This window comes from Spodoptera frugiperda, chromosome 16 (assembly GCF_023101765.2).
Source record: "Spodoptera frugiperda isolate SF20-4 chromosome 16, AGI-APGP_CSIRO_Sfru_2.0, whole genome shotgun sequence".
NCBI lineage: Eukaryota > Metazoa > Arthropoda > Insecta > Lepidoptera > Noctuidae > Spodoptera > Spodoptera frugiperda.
The window spans coordinates 7,142,093-7,163,902 of NC_064227.1; the positions used below are offsets into that span (position 1 = coordinate 7,142,093).

Consider the following 21,810-nt stretch of genomic DNA (forward strand, 5'->3'; position numbering starts at 1 on the left):
TCAAGGTACCTATGTACATAACAAAATTAACATAATAGACGAAAATAGTGCGTATTTACTCCTCTATCTAAATTATCACTTAATATACGTAATATACAACTCTGTATATATAAACAAAACAAAATTACATCAGAATAACTCGATACGATCGTTGAATGAGTTCAATAAATTCACTTATTTCATAAAATTGATCTTTTTGAACCGCTCAATCACTTGTGTATACACAACAACACTAGTCATTGTCTATGGTACAGAGGCGCCATATTGTTTACAGATAAGACGTATATACTCTGTTTCTATTATTTAACTATTTAGTTTTACTTTCTGATATTAAAATTTTAGTAGGTAGGTTGCGGTTTTTTATATTATTTTTATTTTCGAAAGAAAAGAAACAACGGTTTCAATTTGTTATCCTATACCGGACTGCACATTCCCTAAAGATGATTTAAAGTTTCCAAAGCAAATCAAATTTTGATCCATCTCATATCATGATGTTATCAAACATGCGATCTTATCCTATTTACTTATTCGGAGGGATCTATCTAGTGGGTTACCGGGGTTCCGGCTCGAAGAGCAGCAGTAGGAACGGGGTGGTTTTTAGTCAGTAATAGTCTGACACTGTCTCTCTCGCCATACTCAAGTCATTGAATGACTTATCCCTCAAAAAAAAAAAAACAGAATCCTATTTACTTCAGTTTTCTTGTATTTATATTTGTTCTTGTATTTACTCATTGAAAATGTGAAAAAACTTAGCTTAAATTATATTATATGTATATTTGAAAGTAGGTCCCCAAATACATAATTTTTTTGAAACATTGTCATCAAACCACTTTCACATGACATTTTTATTTACCAATTGTGTTACATGTTTTCTTTATCTAGACACACGGCAGTGTGTCCGCCAAGTTCGAGCAAAAAAACCGACACACCGGCCGTGGGTTATATTACACGAACCATTTCGGGCCAAGTTCGACCCACCTATAACTCAAAATCTATTTTATCTACGCATATGAAATTTCTAGTATCTGTCGAGATCTACTTACTTATCTAAAATACAAAATTTCATTAATGTACCTATTGTAGGTCTTGAGATATTGACTTCAGAAAATCGCTATTTTTACTATACACTCACTGACTGACTCACTCATCAAAAACCTAGACCACTTCCAATGGTCGTATTGACTTGAAATTTGGCATGGAGGTAGGTTTTTAAGTCAAGGTAAAGGAAAAAATCTGAAAATGGCCAAGTGTGAGTCGGTTTTAAAAATAATGAAGGTGTAAATTCATACCCCTAAGGAACTAAAACAAAAAAATTATCTATATCTTCCAATGGTCGTACCGACCTAAAATTCGTTACGAAGGTTTGTATTTAGTCAAAGTAAAGTAAAATAAGAAAAAAAGAAAATAAACCTTACAAAAATAAATAAACCTATTATAACAAAGTGTGTGAAAACTTGCCAATTTGTTATATCATTTTTAACTGAGGTCTGTGTATGGAACTTGGTACTTATTTAGATCTCACTTCTTTTATAGGCGAAGCATTCCAATATTATCGAACTTGGCAGCCTTTCACATTTATGTTTTGGGTGGGATTGTTTTTTTCTGATAAATAGCTAAACAGGTAATACCTAATAGTGTAGAGTTAGAATTAACATTGTAAAAATATTCAAATGGGTACATGTTAATTGAATAGTAAGTGCTTATTATTGGTATATCATTTGTTTTACCGTACAGAAATAAATACTTTGTACAGTTTTTATTCGCGTCTTTTTATCCCCGAAAGGGTAGGCAGAGGTGCACATTACGGTACGTTGTACCACTGTATAATCCAATTTTCACCATTTGTGTTATAAGTCCCATGGAATAGGGGTGAGCCTATTGCCATATACTGGACACAATTCCAGACTCCGTGATACTACTGAGAAAGTTTCGAAAAACCGTCAAAAGCCCAACCCAGGTCTTTTGCTATTTGCGACCGCTCGACCAACGAGGCATTTTATTAGTACATACATAGTTAATTATTTAGTGTTATAAACATTGCAAAAAAATCAAGGACATGTTTAGTTTAGTGTCTCATAATAGGTAATTATAAATAATATTAATTTAAGGTCAGCGTAAGACAATGCCTAAAGTTATTATCTAAGTAAGACTTTTTTTACTGTGGTCCAAACAGGATCTAATGTTGATCTCTGTTTTAAAATCTGATTCTATCTTCTTAGGTTAGACAAATCATATAATATATATTTTTTTTATAACTATCGTGAGACATACTAAATTAACTACTTAAAAATCATGATTAACTCACGTAAATTAATGGTCGCAGCGTCTGCGCATGTTTCTCATGATGAAGAGTCCCTCTGTGACTCGAAACTGGTAGAGCTGCAGACTACCTAGCGGGTTTACCGGGGATCCGGCTCGAAAAGCAGGAGTAGGAACGGGGTGGTTTTTAGTCAGTAAAAGTCTGACACTCCCTCTCACCTCGCCCAAGGTGGGAGAAGTCATTGGATGATTTTCCTCCCTCAAAAAAGGCCTCTGCCTACCTCTTTAGGGGAATAAAAGGCGATATATTATGTTATTGTAGAGTATATAGTCTCTATAGCTATGACGTCTATTCAATATCTCCGTTCAAAGTGATACGTAAAAATGTTTATTTCATTTTCCACCTTATCTCTATCAGTAAGTGGTTTGTCAGTAAATAAATATTATATTTTTGCTAATATTATGTATGTTGATACCTCCACATATATATATATATATAGCGATCGATTTGTATGTCAGTAGATTTGTTTGTTGTTTGATATTATCTATTTAGTGCACGTTTTGTGAAGACCCCAAAATGTTGATTCTTTGATAAAAAAATTATTGATTTTGTTTTGTTTTTTATTTTCACTGATATGTATTATGAATTATGCCAACCCGTATTGAGCAAGCGTGGTGATTAAAGGTTCGTCCGTTCGCAACAGATTTTAGTTTGTCTTGTATAGAAACTCATACAACTGCGTCCACTGATCCGCATCGTACGCATCGCGTCATCATCATCATCGATGCATGCTGATGACGTCATACGGAATGTACGATGCGTGCGATGCGTATGATGCGGGCCTGTGGACGCTTACTTTAATGCTCAAACCTTCTCCGTGCGAGAAAAGGCTTTTGGTCAGCAGTGGCCTCTTATAGGCTGATGATGAGTGATGTGATATTATGAATTTGGTTTGGATATTACCGAATTTAAGTAATTTAGGATATGGATTGAAAATATCAGTAGCAAATCTGGTGTTGACACTAATGACCAAGTATAAAACACTGACAAAAGCCAATGAACTTAGATGACGAGAATACGAAAACTCTGCAGTGTTTTCTTCTGAAAATGTAGTTATTTTCGTTGAGACTTGTTTGGGACTTTGCACCAAGGGACTAGGTTATTGTCATACTCAAATTCAAATTCACTGTAAATTACCCAATTGATAAATATCAATGATGGACAAACGTCTGTCAATCACGCTGAAACTACTGAACGGATTTTGGTAAAATTTGGTATACAGACAGGGTATGAGCTAACTTGGGTGATAGGACTTTTTATTCCACGAGAATGCGAACGAAGAAACTGGTAGAAGCTAGTCTATTACAAATGCTAACTGCCGCATTCGGTGACTTAAACTATTTCTTAGTAATGATACTGTACCGAAAACATTTGCTAATAACTGTGTTAAGTAACCATTAAATGACTCTGAGTATGGCGGTTAGTGATTTAAGGATTCTCCTGGATACACTATGACATAAATTGAATAGAAAAAGCCACATCTTTACATTATTATGCCAATTTAGCTCATATGTATAAGCATTTCACTATCTTATCTCTGAGCTAGATACAAATCTAAATACATTTTATAACTTGTACATAGATACGTTTGTTATTTATTTTATTTTTATTTATGATGGACTCAAAATATGTGAATATTATCGGCCTGATTTTGCAGGACAAGGTAAAATTGTTTATCAGTTATTGTTTTGATCAGTTTTGGCACAATTGTAAATGCTATCTATAAATTATACCTGTCCGTGTCCGTTTCCAGTGATAGTAAGCTATGTAGCTGTGCGAGGAAGATGCGCAGCTCGAGTATACGATGTATTGATAATAGAAAAGCCATAAAAATCCATAGCACGCATTTTTTCATATATCTGAGTCCGTTTCTACCAGTGCTAAGCTATATGTACCAATTAATATGATTAGTGGAAGCCAAATGCATCCACAGCAACGTAGCATAGCACATCTCTGGTAGAAAAGCAGCAATATATATATACAATAATTTCTCAGATTTTTGTTTCTATCTCTTTGTTCAATGAGTTTTACACGTATACAACGTGTCAGACCGACTTTGCTCTCAAAATGTGTAAATCGGAGGAACTGAATTGACTGATTGATTGAAGTCTTATTACACTCATCTTCATATCTCTATGGTCCAATTTTTAAGCGACAATTAACTAGTATCATATTCACATGATAATTTTTCTGGAGTTCCTAACCCTTATCAATCTCAGAACTGTCTTAGTAGTTAGTTAAAAAAAAAATTTTTGAATGGTTATCAAAGAATCTCGTTGATGCAGTGTAACGCTACGGGTACAAAATGTCCCCTACAGTTCATGTACCTTTGGGACCCTTTGTTGTTTCAGTTGCTCCAAAATTCGATACTGTCAACGCATCCACAATATCTGCTTATACACAATGCTTCTAAATAAATGGTGTGGTCATCCCTTCTTTGAATCTTTCTAAGCGTTTATCAGATTCGGTATTATAATTTGGTTTCTTGATTAATTAATTAATTTTATTAGTTATTGCAGTTTAAATTAACTTTATGTTCTAGTGTTTCTTTAGTATACTTATGTAGAAGAATATTATTTAATACGATTAGAATGTATAAGGATGTATGAAAAGTAAGAGGTTGATTAAAAAACAGATGGAAATGATTGTGAGAGGAATGATATAAAAGAAAAGAGAGTGTGATGTGAAAAAGATTGAGAAGGGAGAATGGAAGGAGACTAGCAACAAGAAATAAACCAAGGAAGAAGAATTAGAGAAGACGGCAATAAAAGCCTGCTTTAAGCTAGTTCAGTTTACCCACGCAACTAAATAAGCTATAAACAATTTAATTGGTTTGTTTGTTAGTACATGCACATAATAAATACAAGAACAATGTAGGAAAGGCGGCCATGTTCCCATGGACGTATTGTTTGCAGTTTCCCTCGACATACTGTCTGCAAGTTGCATAATCTTGGTTACATATTAACTGGTTTTTGTGTGATCTAGTCAGGAATATTATTGTTCAGGATGTGTGGTGGTAATTAGAGAAATAGTTTAGATTCTGAATGGTGGTTACTTATGTGGTGAAAATGTATGCTTTTGGAGTTCCTCAGGGCTTCGTTTTGGGACCTATATTGCGTCTATATCAAAAATTAACTCTGTGGGTATTATTTAGGAAGATGACTAATTTTTATTTTATAATAATGCCCGTCTTGTAGATTATTTTCCATTGTATATATCCCTATTGGTGTCTAATCGTAAAATTAAAATTTCCAATGCATGTAAAATATTTTGAATACAGAGTGAGAAGAACGCATGTGTTTATAAACTGAATGCTAGTTTTGGGATATGCAATATGCACAATTAGGATTTTGTAAATAGTTAGGTAGGTGCTTTATTTTGGAGTTTCTCTTTGTCCTTTCTAAAAGCAGATATTATTTGATAGTTTTGAAGTTGTTCGTTAATCTGTCTGTTACTGAACTGGTTCATCCGTGATCATGGCGGTTACAACAGTGTCAAAATATCGGAAACTCATAGAAATTAATAAACATGGTAAACATCCCGTTTCAAGTTCTAATGATGTTGTTAGACAATGTCAGTTTAAAAACTTATGTTCGGTAATACGTTTGGCGTAACAAACAAAGAGATTATGATTTACTTTCTGGACTTAATCCTAACTCATAAAAAGTAGAGGTAACTATCGCAAAAACATCTCTGTCAATTCCTTCGGAGGCTTTATTTCATTTTGTAATTTTTACTTTATTCCATAAACGATGTTGCGCCCGTTAAAGAAATCTTTTGGACATGATGATTTTAACTATCTATCAACTGATGACTGTGAAATGAAATTATCCGTAAATATTTATTTACGTAGGAGAAGAATTTGCTAATTGCACGTAGGAACCCAATTAGGTACCTATTCATAATACTACAAGTAAAACAAAATTTATCAATGAATTACACAATTAATTCACAAACGAATAAATTACATAGTTACCTACTCAAACCAATAGTTAATGTGGCTAGGCATTCAGTTACAGGCACTTAGTTATAACTACGTACTAACAACTAACTAGACCAAATAAGTTAACAATAACGCATTATGTTGGGACATGTAGCTGTTACACGTTACCTTTCACAACGGCTAACAATCTTAATAACTACTATCTATAGCTCGATCTTACACCAATGAGCACATCCATAGTAATATTTAAAGCATAAAAATATCTGTACGTAAGTCAGACAGAGAATTTATTACCTACTCGGGCCGTGCAAACAACAACATTTTGTGTACCGTCCTCGAACACACAGAGCCGGCTGTGAAAACATACGAACACACACACAAACACATATTCACACACAAAACAAACCAGGAAACGTCTAGCGAAAAACAAACAAGGGGTCTTTTGTATTGTGTAAACAATTGGTTGATCGTATGCAACAGGCGTGACGTCGCTTCGAAAAAAAACGTTACAGGTTATCTACTCTAGATGGCGTTGTTACCAACTTGTTTTAGTCGGCTAGTAAGCCATTAAGTTCAGTACCGGTTAACGAGATGGCGTTTAGTTAAGTTTTATTAATAGATTTAGATAAGTTTTATGGGCACTTGTTTACATGTAAAATGAATCAAAACTTGATGATAAATGAGATGTTTATAAAGATGAAACATAAATAAAATGTTAGCTATATGTATTTAACTTATGCGTATGTGAGTTCTGTCTTTATATCATCAATGTATGAGTAATAAGTAGGCAACCAGATTAAGTTTTAAGTACCTATAACTGTTTTTGCAATACAAATGCATTTTTCGATAACAAATTCATCTTTGTAGTGATTTAAACGGGTTAAATTGCAGTATAAAAGGTAACTTAAACTTTGAAGTCCCGTCAAAACACGTCTTCAAATACAAACGGGATATTCTTACAAGATTCAAGGTCAAATCGACCCTCCTATTCGCCAATTGTGGGTATCAAATTGACAATCCCTGAATTCCGTGTCTGTGTTCGTATGAGGGGTCTCTTTATACCCATTCAAAAACTTGTCTACAAGTAGATATTATGGAGATGCTGCGGTAGGGTTGAATATAATATAAAAGTTGTTTACATGGTCATTATAAAGATCTTTTGAGGGTTAAATAGACGAGATGTCCAATGTCCATTTTTACTTGTGAGAATATTTTTCAAGATTTATCTTTAGTTTTTTAGCTTCTCATATAGCAAACAGATAAAGTATTTGTGCTTTCAGCTGTCGTAGTTTTCTTTAAAGTGATTAAAGTTAGAATATCTTGACTTTCTCGGAACAGCGTGTGTTAGTACTTGTGAATTCAATGTTTTTTAAGTCAACCGTAAATAATATATTTTTTTATTGATTAACTTATTTTAGTTGTTTCCTCAAATTTATTTCGAAATTATTCAATAATAGCGACATCTATGTATCAAAACTGGAACTAGGCTTGACCTGTCGCTGAGTGAGTACCACTTGATGTCTAGCAGTACTTTATTTGTCAAAATCTACTTTGAGCTACTTTTTATTGGCAAAGTGTGCGGCAAATAACAAAAAATATGAACATTGTACAGTCATTAGATTTACAATCATCCGGAACATTATTTGCAAATATTTCTTTTGAATTCTTGGATTTTTTGATGCTATGTTCATAGTATATTGATTTTCAAGAGCTTACTTTGTACTTTCACGTAAAGCAGGCATGACTAGATGAGGAAAAATTTTAATATATTGGTGTGTTTTAAAACATGGCTTCCATGAACGGAGAGACGAAGAAAAAGGAAATAATGATTTACCTTCACACTAATAACAGATAAGGGATAAGGATATCTGATTATGAAAGATGATTAGGTCATCTAATGAACTTTAGATATTTCAATTGAGCCTTTTTTAAGTCCTTTCGGTTTGATTATCAAAATAAATTAAGAAAGATAGTATACGCTGATTATATTATGATAGCAGTTAGTGCAATAACTAAATACACAAATAAGGTTTATGAAGTAAAACAGAACTAAGTCTAATTCGAAAAAACTCATACACTCTTGTAAGACCTCTGGTGTTGCGGGTGTCCATAGTCCATAGAAGATGGTACCATGTACTTAAGTTTATAGTCAGGTGAAACGTATACTCAATTGTCGGCGTCCACCATAAAAAATCTCATATTCAGTATAGAATAACTACCAGTACGAGTATGGCAACCAAGAAATATTTTAAAATAAATTCATGTTCAATGTTTCGTTTGAATTTTTCTATAACCGGCTACTGGCCCCCTATGTTTATGAAATAGGATATTAACAAAAATGTTTTGCTTAGCTAGACTGACCATAGAAACAAAATATTTTCTTTCAGACTAGTGTCGCCTTCAGGTGTCATTTTACAACCGATTGTTGCCCCAATCATACAACAGCCTATATCACTACCACTTTCGTCGTCAAATTAAACTTTATTGCCTTCTAAATAGGGCTTGATTTCCGGTTGCTCCAAAAGATTTGTATGTGTTATGTTAAGGCCTGTCTAGAAATTAGTCATAGGCAAAGATTGCCGGGCAATATTTAAAAATACTACTTATTGTTTGTGTTAAACTATTGTAGGTGAATGTTGGAAGTGGCGAACTACAGCTGCGTTGCTGTTGGTATTATTTTTTCTTTTAATATTATTTTGGCAATTTAATAATTCATATTAGCTGTAAATTTTTCAGATAAAAATATTATTAACCACGTATAACTTGAAACTGGAATTTGCCGAAAGATTTTTTCTTGTCTTTAAAAATAATCTCAATGTTATATATGTTTTGCACGCTTTGATTAGCTTTTCTGTGTTCTATTAATATAGTAATTAAAATGAAACATTTTGACGTCAATATCTATCTGTAGAAGATGTTATAGTTGACGTAGTAGTACCTCAAGGCACACCCATTGTTCCGAGTAGATAGCCGGTATTATTTAGAAAAGCGTCATCTATCAAACATTGAATTCTAGTTTTCATTGAAATAACTGGTTCCTAAACCTGACATACAAAGGTTGACTTTAGCACAGCACAAGTGCAGATTTCGTGGAAATTTTAGTAATCTAGGTATTATTGTTTGAAAGTGTAAGTTTGAGTTTGTCCTGTTGGATATGAAAGTGGTCCCAAGCCTTTGATTTGTGCTCAATAACAAATACTCTCACAAAAATATACAAACATGCTTCTGTATGCAAGTGAAGTTTATTATTGTTTTTTTTTTCTGTTACAGATTGTATTCAAAACATCGAAGCTGGTGTGCGTCAGTCTTGTCGAGAGTACTGAGGTGGCGTGCCGCAAGGCATCGTGTTAGGTCCAATATACTTTAATTGTTTTATGAAGTGCAGTGAACTGGATTAGTGTTATCTGGATGTGTCTCCAAAGGGATGAAGACTATGGTGACAACTTAGATGAAGCGGTGAGTTAGATTTATATTTACTTTTTAGATATCATAATTATTTGTGATAGTAATTGATTATAGATTTTTGTGTAGAAATATCTAGAATATGTGAGTGAAAATAATTTTACTAATATTTTTAGGCGGATATTTTATTACTCTTCTAAATAGTATATCAATTAAATAAAACAGTATTAGAATCTACATTAAATACCTGAGTTTTTATTCTTTAAAACTAATATAAATATAAAAAATGTGAAACTGTTTTAGTGTATGTGCTTTGTAACTAGTTATTTTGGCACCTTTGTCTAACTTGATAGTTAGCGATAGGGTGTGACTTGAAAAATAACGGGACCTTATCTAAATAAGAAGTCGAAATTGTGACCATATTTGTCTACAATTTGGAGAATCCATTTCACAACATACCTTCGAATTAGCTGGAATTTTGAAGTGTAATTTGGTTTTAGTCATAAGCTTTGGTTATCTACTTAAAATTAACAGAATTTAGAATCAAATCAATTGATTGAATTCTAATTTATAGAGTATCTTTTTAACTTATTGTGTGTGTATTAGTTTTGATGCTAATCATTTAAGAAAGATTGTTAATAAAAAGGCAATGTTAAGATAGTCTTAGGTGACACTAATCACAATATCACACTAGAATATTATAAATGAGAAAGTTTGTTTATTTGGATGCCTGGAAGTTTGCCTGTCAATCACGCTGAAACTACTGAACGGATTTTGATGAAATTGACTTGGGTGATAGGATACTTTTTATCTCACGGAAACGCGGGCGAAGCCGCTGGTAGAAGTTAGTATAGAATAAGGGAAAGTCGATCATCCTTTTCTCTTCTTTAATACCGTTTCAATATTATATCAGTTTATTATTTCATCTGTCGGTACTCTTTATCTATATCTTAATATTTCTAAACTAATCTAGTTTAATTATAAATGGTGTTAATTAAGTAGTAAGATTAATATTTAACTGTCAAAGTCAAAGCCAAATTATTTATTTCAAATAGACCAGGAAGGTACATAATATTTAAATTAAGACCTGTGTAATACCTTAACATGCAAATAAATATTTTGAGTTTGAGTTTGAAGGCACTTTTGAACGTCAATGCAAATATAATAATATTAAAAATGTCTGTCTGTCGGTCAGTCCTCTAGTGAAGCTATTTGCTCGTTCCAAAGTGATAGATTCCTATAAAGAAGAACGAGCAAGAAACTACATAGGTTACTCTTTTTCAATCACATTCACAATACAATTCTTGGTTACATTGTTTCGTTCTGCGTCTTGAAAACACCAAAAGATTCAAAAAGAGGATTTAAAAAAAGCTTGTTTTTAAAGCAATCATTACCTCACTTCGACAAAGGCGTCGATTTTAATAAAAAATGTATTTTTTGAAAATAATAATTTAATGTTCAGCTTTTTATAATAGCCTCTTTTCAGCGTTCCCTGAAAGGCCTTTTCATTAGATGACGATGCATTTTCAGATGCAAAACATATTTTGATGTTCCTACCCTCTTTAGGGGTACATTTCTAATATGACTTCACCCTTGTTTTTCTCAGGAGTAGACAGGAGAGTAAAATATTTGTAGAGATTTTTTTGTATCGCTGGCAGAGTGGTTGCAAGTCAGTTTGCCGGGCAAAGGGTCTTGAGCTCTACCGTGTCGGGCAAAGTATTACTGAGCTTTTATCGTTTTTTTTTGTAAATTCAGTAGTAGCACAGAGTCTGAAATTGTGCCCAGTATATGGCAACAAGCTCACGCCCTATTACATGCGACTTATAATACAAACGGCAAAAAGTGGGTATACATTGTACAGTGATATTAAGTGCTGTAACGTCTAGGTGCGTTACTGCCTACCCCTTTGTGGATAAAAGGCGTGACATTTTTTTGTAATATATTAAGTAAAAGTGCAACAAAATTTTAAGATAATTATGTGTAAGATTCACACTAGATGGCGCCCTCAGCCATGAGATACAATCGTGAGTGTGGTTTACTAATGCTCATTATCATCAACCCCTAAAGCATTTCCTAAGAGTTTCGTAACGTAAGAGAGCAAATAAACTTATCTTTTGTCTGATTTCGTTTGTGCGGTGTCACCTAACTTATACTGAAAATGAAACTATCGCTTAATATCACCTATCTTAACTTAAGAGTTACTACTTGCAAGCATATGAATATTCATAATATATTACCTATGTGCATACGAAACTTACGCCAAAATATATTTTTTAAATTTTTGTCCTGTCAGAACAAAAACACAGACAGCATCCATTGCACGCATCTTTCCATATAAAAAAAACATAGTTTAGTTGAGTCTGTTTCCACCAGTGCCAAGGTATATGGAAGCCAAACGCATTCACAGCAACTTAGCATAGCACATCTCTCGTGGAAAATCACCCTTACGCTCCTTATTAGTAAAATAACTACCTCCATACGTATTTAATAGTATCATTTATCACTTTGTCAATGCAAACGGGATTATCCATATGTATTGGTTTATATTTAAAACTATTAATTGTTAACACATTCAAAAATCTCTGTTGCTGACGTAGGTACCTTTGAGGTCATTTTTACATAAAGAACTACATATATATAAATGGGCAAGTTAAGTATTATTAATTTGGAGTTCAATATTAAAAATGTAGATTTTTTGGAAAGATAAATCGGTGGTCTACTGGTGACGTTTTAATGGTTTTGAGTATTTTGAGAATAACAGGTCTTATAGGCATATTATTTAAATATATTTTAGACACATTATTTTATTTTAAATATTTTTTTTATTACCGTATCCATCCGGCCCCTTTTTGAATCTGCTTAAAGCTTTTTAAACAGAAGAGCGACTAGAATTTTTAATATAACCTTTGTTTTGACTGAATTAATGAAAATATATTATTATTTAAGATCAAGCCTCAGACTCTCCTTTCAGAGATAAATGTGAGATACCACCACCACAGACAACTGATATCTTTTTACATAGCCAGTAAAATCAGTAAAATACAAAAATAACCAAAACAAAAGGAAAAAGAAAACAAAATAATTACCAGTAAAAACCAGTACAAAAACCCTTTTTGTAATCTATAGCCACTCTCCAGTCATTGTCACTTTACTCTGATGAATGATGACGATGATATCCAGCCTATAAACTGTCCCACTGCTGAGCAAATCCTCTGCTGTTACAAAGAAGGAAAAATAATTAACCATTTAAGTGTCTTATGTACAAAGAGCCCTCTGGCCACCACAGATGATGCCCAAAAGGACTGATGCTAACCCCGAGCCGAAGCTTCGGTAACCCGCTAGGTTGTCTGCAGACTACCTAGCGGGTTACCGAAGCCTCGGCTCGAAAAGCAGGAGTAAGAACGGGGTGGTTTTTGGTCAGTAAGAGTCTGACACTCCACACTCAAGGCTGGAGAAGTCATTGGATGATTTCCCCCCTAAGTGTCTTATGCGCAATTTGGAAATTGTGCATCATTAGCAAACTTGCTTTCATCATTTATCTACTAGTAATCACAGTCTTAATCAAAATTGTTTTCACTGACAGTTTCTTTGGGTTATAGATCCTTTAATCCTTTATAATCCTAACATTATAAGTTGTAAGTTGTAAAAATAGATTTCACACTGTTTTTTTATTTTTATTTCACAGCCTCTAAAATTCTATGTGATATTTACTTATAGTTTTAAAGAATTTCACATGACCAACATATTAAACAAGAATTCTGGGATTCCCAGACAAGCTCATTACATACAAAATCAATATTTACCATCAATAAACATAATGCCGAGGATATAACGGATTATTTAGGTAGGCAGACAAACTCTGAGCTATTTAAAACAGTTTAGACAAATAAGGAAAATATAGATAAACATTTAAATTACTCATATGTCATATAGTTATTGCATATATGGCTGTAAGGTCACTCCCTGTTAAATCGCACTCATAACATGATTGGTGAAAAGTGGGTGTGTATTTGTCGTCATCTGCATACCCCTTTGTTTTAAGTGTGGGAGAATCATGCTTCGGCACGAATGGGCCGGCTCAACCGGAGTGATACCACGACCTCACAGAAAACCGACGTGAAACAACGCATGCGTTGTGTTTCGTCGTGTGAGGTCCAATTACCTCCCTTCCCAATCTTCCAAATCCTCGATTTCCCAACAACTCTTAAATTTCTAAAACCCAGAAGGTCGGCAACGAATTTGTTACGTGTAGACTATGAGACTCTCATAGTCTCCTCGCGCCTAAAATTCATAAGTAGATATTTTAGGGCTTGTCATTGTTTTGAAAGATCACAGTATAAAAGTTCACGACTAACAGAGAGCAGTTGTTGTACCGTATTTGCGAAAGGTGTAGTCCCTTAATCGGCACTTAAATTACCCATGGGAAGAGCATGGTTAGCGAAATGATTTGCCGTCGCTATACGGCATAATCAAAAATACAGATATCTGATTGTATGTAGTTAGGTACTACGTACGTTCGATATTGTTATGTTTTGACTTTAAAGAAATTTGAGATTTGCCCATTGTTTCTTAATGTCTCTACAAACAAAGGCTTAATGTAAAACTACATGTGTTGTGTACGTTATATGTAATATTAACAAATGAATTGATAATAATATCTACATATAAAAATAATTTATATCATTAAGGCTGTTTTGTAGGGACTTTTATTATAGGTAGTACTTTTTCGCAAGATCTTGAGTTGTATGTTAGTTTATTTCTAAGTTTTATTTCCCAAAGGAAATGTTTGAATCAGGTAAAAATTGTCTACCTCACCACCGTACTAAGACTCATTTAATGATCACTTAACCCACTTAGCAATTGTTTTCGGAACAAAATCTTTACCAAGGATTAGTTTAAGTTTCTAAGTGCGGCAGCTATTGTGGAATCGTAAATTAGGAACAGAGAATGATGCCAAATTCAATGAAGATTTTCACTTTATGTAACTTATGTTCCCTGTTATATACCTATTACAGGGAACATAAGTATAGTAACAGTTCACTTTATCTCGACATTAAGTCTCATAAACAACACATACTCCATATAGTAACCAAAACAATATATTTTTAATTTAACACCTACCACCGTGGCTAAACCAATTTTATCGATTAACAATAACAATTAAAAAAAATCCGCCTACCACCCACTGTGTTTATAAAAAACAATTTTAACGAAAGTAAACGCCGATAAAGGCGAGAAGAGAAAAATCTAAACAAAACGAGTCCGTATCGATTATCGATAGCTTTCAACGATTACTATAAACAAGAAAATCGATTGGTAACATACACATATATCGATAATCGATACAGGCGAATGTTATTTTATAAATATCGTGACATTACGCTTTATTGAGATTATATTGCATCTTCTTGTTTTTAAAATTGAGAGTAATGATATCAACATCGGGCATGGTCGTATGTTCGTTTTATATGCAAACTTTACTAGAATTTTTGCATTATTTTTTGCAACGTTATGCCTATTATCCCCGAAGGGGTAGGCAGATGTGTATATTACAGCACGTAATGCCGTTATACAATGTACAATTACTTTTCACCATTTGTGTTATTAACATTCTAAATACCTATTACATTAAATGTGTTTAAAACGGCTTACTCTCGTAGCTGCTTGACGAGGTAACCCGACTAATTTCAAGCCATGTTAGGGGCTTATAGCAAGGAGAATCATTGCTCAGTGAGTAAGTCGTTATTAACAAACTTTAGTAATTTGACTGAGCGATACCACAACCTCAGAGAAAATTGACGTGAAACCACGCTTGCGTTGTGTGAGTGAGGTTACCGGAGACCCAATTCCCCCTTTCCCAATCTTCCCAATCCCCGATTCCTTAACAACCCTTCAATTCCTAACACCCAAAAGGTCGATAAGATACTTATAACGCCTCTGGTGTTTCAGGTGTCCATGGGCAGCGGCGATTGCTTACCATCAGGTGATCCGTCTGCTTATTTACCGGCTTATACCATAAAAAACTAATCTTGTTTTTTTTTATATTTTAATTTTATTCAATATACATGTAGTTAAAGCGTTATTTATATTTTGAGTGCTTGAAGAGATAGGTTATCAAAATATTTTTATTGTAATAATTTTGTGTGTAAACAACTGATTACGAGAAGTAGGTATTCTTGTGTATGTGTTGGTTTTTGGCACGGTACACTTTTCCTTTATCTATTTGGGACAAAATATATTTAAAAATATCAGTGTTTTAGTTGGCTTGATTGACAGGATAAAAGTGTCTGGTTAATACATAAAATTATTACGAGTTTATCTGTTATCCAAATTGCAAAATAATAATAAGTATAAATTAATGCCTGTTTTTCCTTATGACTGCCTCGTTGGTCGAGTGGTCGCAAGTCCGACTGCCGGACTAGGGGTCTCGATTCTGACTGAGCTTTTTTCGGTTTTTCGAAAATTTCTCAGTGGTAGCACGGGGTCTGGAATTGTGTCCAGTATATGGCAATAGGGTCACCCCTTAATACATGGGACTTAAAACACAAATGGTGAAAAGTGGGTGTACATTGTATAGCGGCATTACGTGTCGATATGTGCACCTCTGCCTACCCCTTCGGGAATAAAAGGCATGACGTTGCATATTTTTCCTTAATGTGGTAGGCATATATGTATATAGATGTTTATTTATAGTATAGTCACTTTTATTTATGTTTTTTATTTATTGTTATTAGAACGTAGTTATTTCCGAGCAGTTTCACCCTCTCCTATTGATTATAGCTTTCCTGGATAAATGGACTATCTAACATAAGAAGAATTATTCAATTCGAACTAGCAGTTCCGGAGATTACCGCGTTTAAACAAACAAACAAACACGCAAACAAACAAACTATTCAGCTTTATAATATAGATGGTACATTACCATACAAAAAGGACAATCGCTATAATCTATAATAATCACGAAAACAATTTTTTTATGGAATAGGAGGCAAACCTGATGGTAAGCGATCAGCGCCGCCCATGGACACTATTAATAAAAATAAGTCATTTATTTTGAGACAACAAGAATACAGCGTAGTCTTTTATAAGAGATCGGTGTGTGTGTGTGGCGTGTGCGACTTGCATGCCCAGTAGGGCTGATGTGTGATCCGGAGCTAAGGTTCTTATTTCTAAAGTTCTTATTTCTGCCCTTCGACCGGGGCCCCGACTCGAAGGGCAGAACTAAGACCGCGATGGTTTTTAGTCAGTAAGAGTCTGAAACTCCCTCTCGCCTAAGGCGGGTGAAAAAGTGTGACGTGTGTTGAACAGAATTGAAATTAGGGTGATTTTTCCACCTGAAAAAAATCCTTTGGTGTTTGTGATTTATTGAAAAAAACTGTGTAAAAAAGTACTCCAAAACTTGCTAATTTTCAATTCGCAAGTAAACCAGTATGCCAGTACTAGTGTACATGGTTCCAACCGTTATCATTGCGAGTCGTGGTTATCTCTATTTACAGAAGAGCCTATCACAGGCCGCGATAACACAGGCAAACAAAAACAACAGAACTATCTATAAACTACATATTTATTATCTACAACTACATATACTTGCTAATTATTTTGTCTTCTTGTATGGAACAAATTATTCGTTTCAATTTATTTCATATATTTATTTAAAATACTCTAAAATTATATTTTTAAACATTACTTATAAAAATAAAAAACAAAATAACATTTAAAAATATAAAAATAGGAGCCGACCAGTAGCGGGAGCATGGTCCAAGCTACTGGTGGTTAGGGCTCCAGAGACAGGAACCTCCTCACAATACGTGCCGTTTCGAGGAGTACTGCCTTCTGCATCAGGCCCTTAATCCATCCACCCAACGCCAGTCTTCTAAGATGGATGTGTATGTTGATATATTATTATAATCTACAGACAATGGACTTTGATTGAAGATATTGATTTATTTAAACGAGCACACGGATCACCTGATGAACAATGCTTAATATATGTATAGGCGGCGCTAGTCTCTTTCTTTCATTTGCCCAAAGGTGATCTAACTACTGGTTTATCACCCATCCCATAAAAAACCTTTATCATTCTTAGTACGTTTGACAGGTATTTTAGGTATTTATTAAACTTCTCTATAAATACAAACCTTTCTGAACTTAATTTTAACGCCTAGCGCCTATTTTTCTTCTGCATAACTGCATTATTTTCAAAAATTTGTTCAAATTCTAGTCATAACTTAATTTTAAGAAAAAGATAAGATAAATTATTTTTCTAAACTGCATTCTGCCCATGATTATGAGTCCTCCGCACGATTGAAATTAATCGAGCACGCTCGAATAGTTACAAGAGTGAGCTAGTAATAAACTTTCTTGTATATTCCAAGTAAATCCAGAGTATAAACCTAACTATCACAAAGTACATTAATGACGCATTTATTTATTAATGTACCAGCTCAAAGAGGTCTTTGTAGAGAAAAAACTGTAGGTATGTTTGTATGTAAGCATTTAATGTTATCAATATATTGTAGGGTCAAGGATTTATTAGTTCGTGTGGACTAAAACTTGCAGCTTTAGAAACATATTTCGACCTATATAAGTTGTATTTTTTATATATTTTTGAGTTTTGATTGTGTACACATTCTTTTTAAAAGGGCCAGTAAAACTTTTGTAACTCCTTTGGTGATTTTTAATGGTATAAGCCGGTAAACGAGCAGACGTATCACCTGATGGTAAGCAATCGCCACCGCCCATGGACACTCGAAACACCAGAGGCGTTACAAGTGCGTTGCTGGCCTTTTGTGAGCTAGGAATGTAAGGGTTGGTGGGGAATCGGGGTTTGGAAAGATTTGGGAGAGGAATTGGGCCTCCGGTAACCTTACTTATACAACGCAAGCGTTGTTTCACGTCGGTTTTCTGTGAGATTTTGAGATGATTTTGCAAACCCTCTTATGTAGACAGCGCTTGTACTTCCAGTATATGCTGTTGATGACCTAACAACAGTGATTCTACTCAGTACCTTTTGGTAACAAGCGAGATATTATGTCAATTTTAAATAGCACTGATAAAGGTTAGATAATCTAATCTGGCCTGTAGGTTATTGAATATTGTTGATAACTTTAGTTCCTGTAAACAAATGTGACACATTTCAGCGGCCTTCGGTGTTAAGTACCTTTTATTGGTATTTTAATGGAATATTACCACATATATGATGTATATGAAAGATTTAGGGACGTATAAGTATGTATGTATTTGAATATTTGTACAGTGCTTATTAATCACGCATCATCATCATCATCACCATTATCAACAGCCCAAAGACATCCACTGCTGGATAAAGGCCTCATCTTAGTCCTGGCTGTCCTGGCCTCACTGGCTCTGAACATGCATGCAGTTAGATAATTACAATATAAAATTAATAGATTAGAAGTTTACAGAAATATTACCTGAAATAAAAGATATTATGTAACTATTGCACATGGTGGTGTTTGGTGTCCATGGGCGCTTACCATCAGGTGACTCATCTGCTCGTAACCTATTCCATAACAAAATGAACGTAATATGACAATGTCATGGTTTAAAATTGTATAATCGTCAAAAATAACCCTTTGCATAAAACTATAATTACCGTTTCGGAGAAGAAATATTCGACGTAAATGTTATGTAAAAGTATAAATCTATTACTATTTCACCGTCACTTTCTCCGCGTTCCTTATAACTAGACTGCCTGAGCCTAGAAGATAAAGAATTTGACAGATTTATACCTAGGTATAGGTACAATCTGACTGACAAATGTGTTTCGAGATTTTAGGTTATAGGCTTTACAAATTGTCTAAGGACTAGAGGACAGACATAAAAATGTATAAGTCTACTTCTTCAATAGAACATACACACACACATAACTTCACGCCTGTCTCCCATGGGGGTAGGCAGAGACAATGGACCGCCAATTGCAAGTAGAAGCTTGAAAAATTTAATTTCTGAATCGTCAGTTTTGGCTAGCAATCTAAGTAATAGGTACGCTTTCTAATAGAGGAGACTTGATAACACAATGGGCGAAAAATGGTTACATTTTTTGTGTGTGCAGATGTGCACTTCTGCCTACCCCTTCAAGCTTTAAGAGGCGTGATCTTATGTTATAATCAATTAAATTACAATGTAACTATAGCGGCAATATCTTATGTAAGGTTGTAAGCAGTCTAATGTTAGAAATACTATCCGCTACGAAACTACTACGAATTGCTACGAACGGTCCCCGCTACGATTTGGCTACGGGCTACGAAATAACTCAAATAATGACGTATTTTATTGTTTTTGTTTTTTATAAAATTGTATTTTGATTTCAGTAAACTTACCGTATTTTATTTGTTTCCTTATTATCTTATTGGAATAGAATTGTCTAGTACATACATTATATTAAAGATCCTGACTCCATGTTGCTGAAAGATTAGCATTTTTGTTTTTTACAAAACTTTTCTATTTGTTACAGACACCAATGGTGCAACTACCTCCAGTGGTAAGTTAAAGTAAAAATACTTTATTCTTTTTTTAAAACTCACCCAGTCACTACTAATATCATTAGAACTTAAAACGGGATATTTAAAACGGGATAGTGCCGAAATATCGGAAACTCACAAAAACTAATAAACATGATAAATATCCTGTTTTAAGTTCATAATAATATCATCATCATCATCATCATCATCAGCCTGTTCTCATCCACTGCTGGACATAGGCTTCTCCAATGGCACGCCACTGAGCTCGATCTTCAGCTCTACGCATCCAACCACTACCAGCCACCTTGTGGATATCGTCACTCCACCTAGCTGGAGGGCGCCCTACACTACGCTTGCCTAGACGCGGTCTCCACTCTAGAACACGTTTACCCTATTTATTTTTTTCTGTAACTACATTCGTTCTATATTATCGTAGATGCATTTTAAACTAATCTTCTTCGCTTAAACATTTCACCAAATATTAACTCTTAATTAAAAATACTGACTGCCTCGCTAGTCGAGTGGTTACAAATGCGAATGCCAGGTAAGAGGTTTCGAGTTCGATTCCCGGGTAGGACAAAGTATTACTGGGCTTTTTCGGTGTTTCGAAAATTTCTCAGTGGTCTGGAATTGTGTCCAGTATATGACAATAGGCTCACCCCCTATTACGTGGGACTTATAACACAAATGGTGAAAAGTGGGTGTACAGTGGCATTACTTGCCGTAATGTGCACCTTTGCTTACCCCTTCAGGGATAAAAAGCGTAACGATTAAAAAACTTAAAATACCTCTTAGATACAAAGTACCTCCTAAGTCTAAGGGTTAATGTTTCAATTGAGACGATCCCCTTGATGTGTTGACATTGAAACCTTCACGCTAATACCGTCTGGGGGCTGAGCAGCCCTTATTTGTATGTCAGATCACTCCATATTTAAAACCTCTTGTAATCTCTCTTGTACACAGTGAATGTAAGAAAGTAGCTTATGGATTTGTGTTTAATTTTTTTGCAGTCTTTGCAAGTGGCTTAGCATGTATTTACAGTAATATATTAATATAAAATATACAAAATAATCATAAAATAGTCATGTCATTGATCCTAAAAGATTACAGTAATATTTTAATGTAAAAGTTTGTGTAACCACTTTCAGATCAAGGCTAATTTTGTAGGATATTAGTTGTATTATCACTTTTTTTAAAGGCCTCTACTCACACAGAGAAGGTTTGAGCATTAATCACTACGCTTGCTCAATGCGTGTTGCCAATTTCCAACTAATAATAAGAAATTATAAGCCCAGGTTTTTCCACGATGTTTTTCAGTCAACGTTTGTCAGTCACTACTGACAAACGTTGGATTAAGGCATTTTAGAAAGTACATATTACTTGAAAAGGTTTTTAAGGCGTTCCCTCATGTATAAGAAGCGGGTGTCTTAAATCTCTAGACCACCACGACACAGCTATGATAGTAAAGCCAGGTAAACAGAGAAGGCAATAGGAATAAAAATTAATTGTCCAATAAACGTGTTTTCCATCTAATCTACGGAATCGTTAAAAAACTGCTTCCATCAGGACTATTCTGAATCGTCCATTGCCGTTAACAATTGCAATAAAATCACTTTTATTGGTTGAAACTCGTTCTTCATTAGTTGCATTTGTTTTAACCC

General features: G+C 34.2%; 1 protein-coding gene across 8 annotated transcripts in view; it reads left to right on the forward strand.

Annotated features, from left to right (window-relative positions):
• LOC118280630 (forkhead box protein P3) overlaps nt 1-21,810 on the forward strand; it is a 68,327-nt gene that overhangs the window by 13,081 nt on the left and 33,436 nt on the right. For 7 of the 8 annotated variants that reach the window (XM_050699617.1, XM_050699616.1, XM_050699620.1 and 4 more), the window contains exons 2-3: nt 9,534-9,719; nt 20,143-20,169. In XM_050699617.1, coding sequence (XP_050555574.1) covers nt 9,672-9,719; nt 20,143-20,169 — 75 coding nt within the window. In that variant the 5' untranslated portion in view covers nt 9,534-9,671. Of the gene's footprint in view, nt 1-8,887; nt 8,930-9,533; nt 9,720-20,142; nt 20,170-21,810 lie in introns of those variants that run through there. The other variant, XM_050699618.1, reaches the window with a different exon arrangement.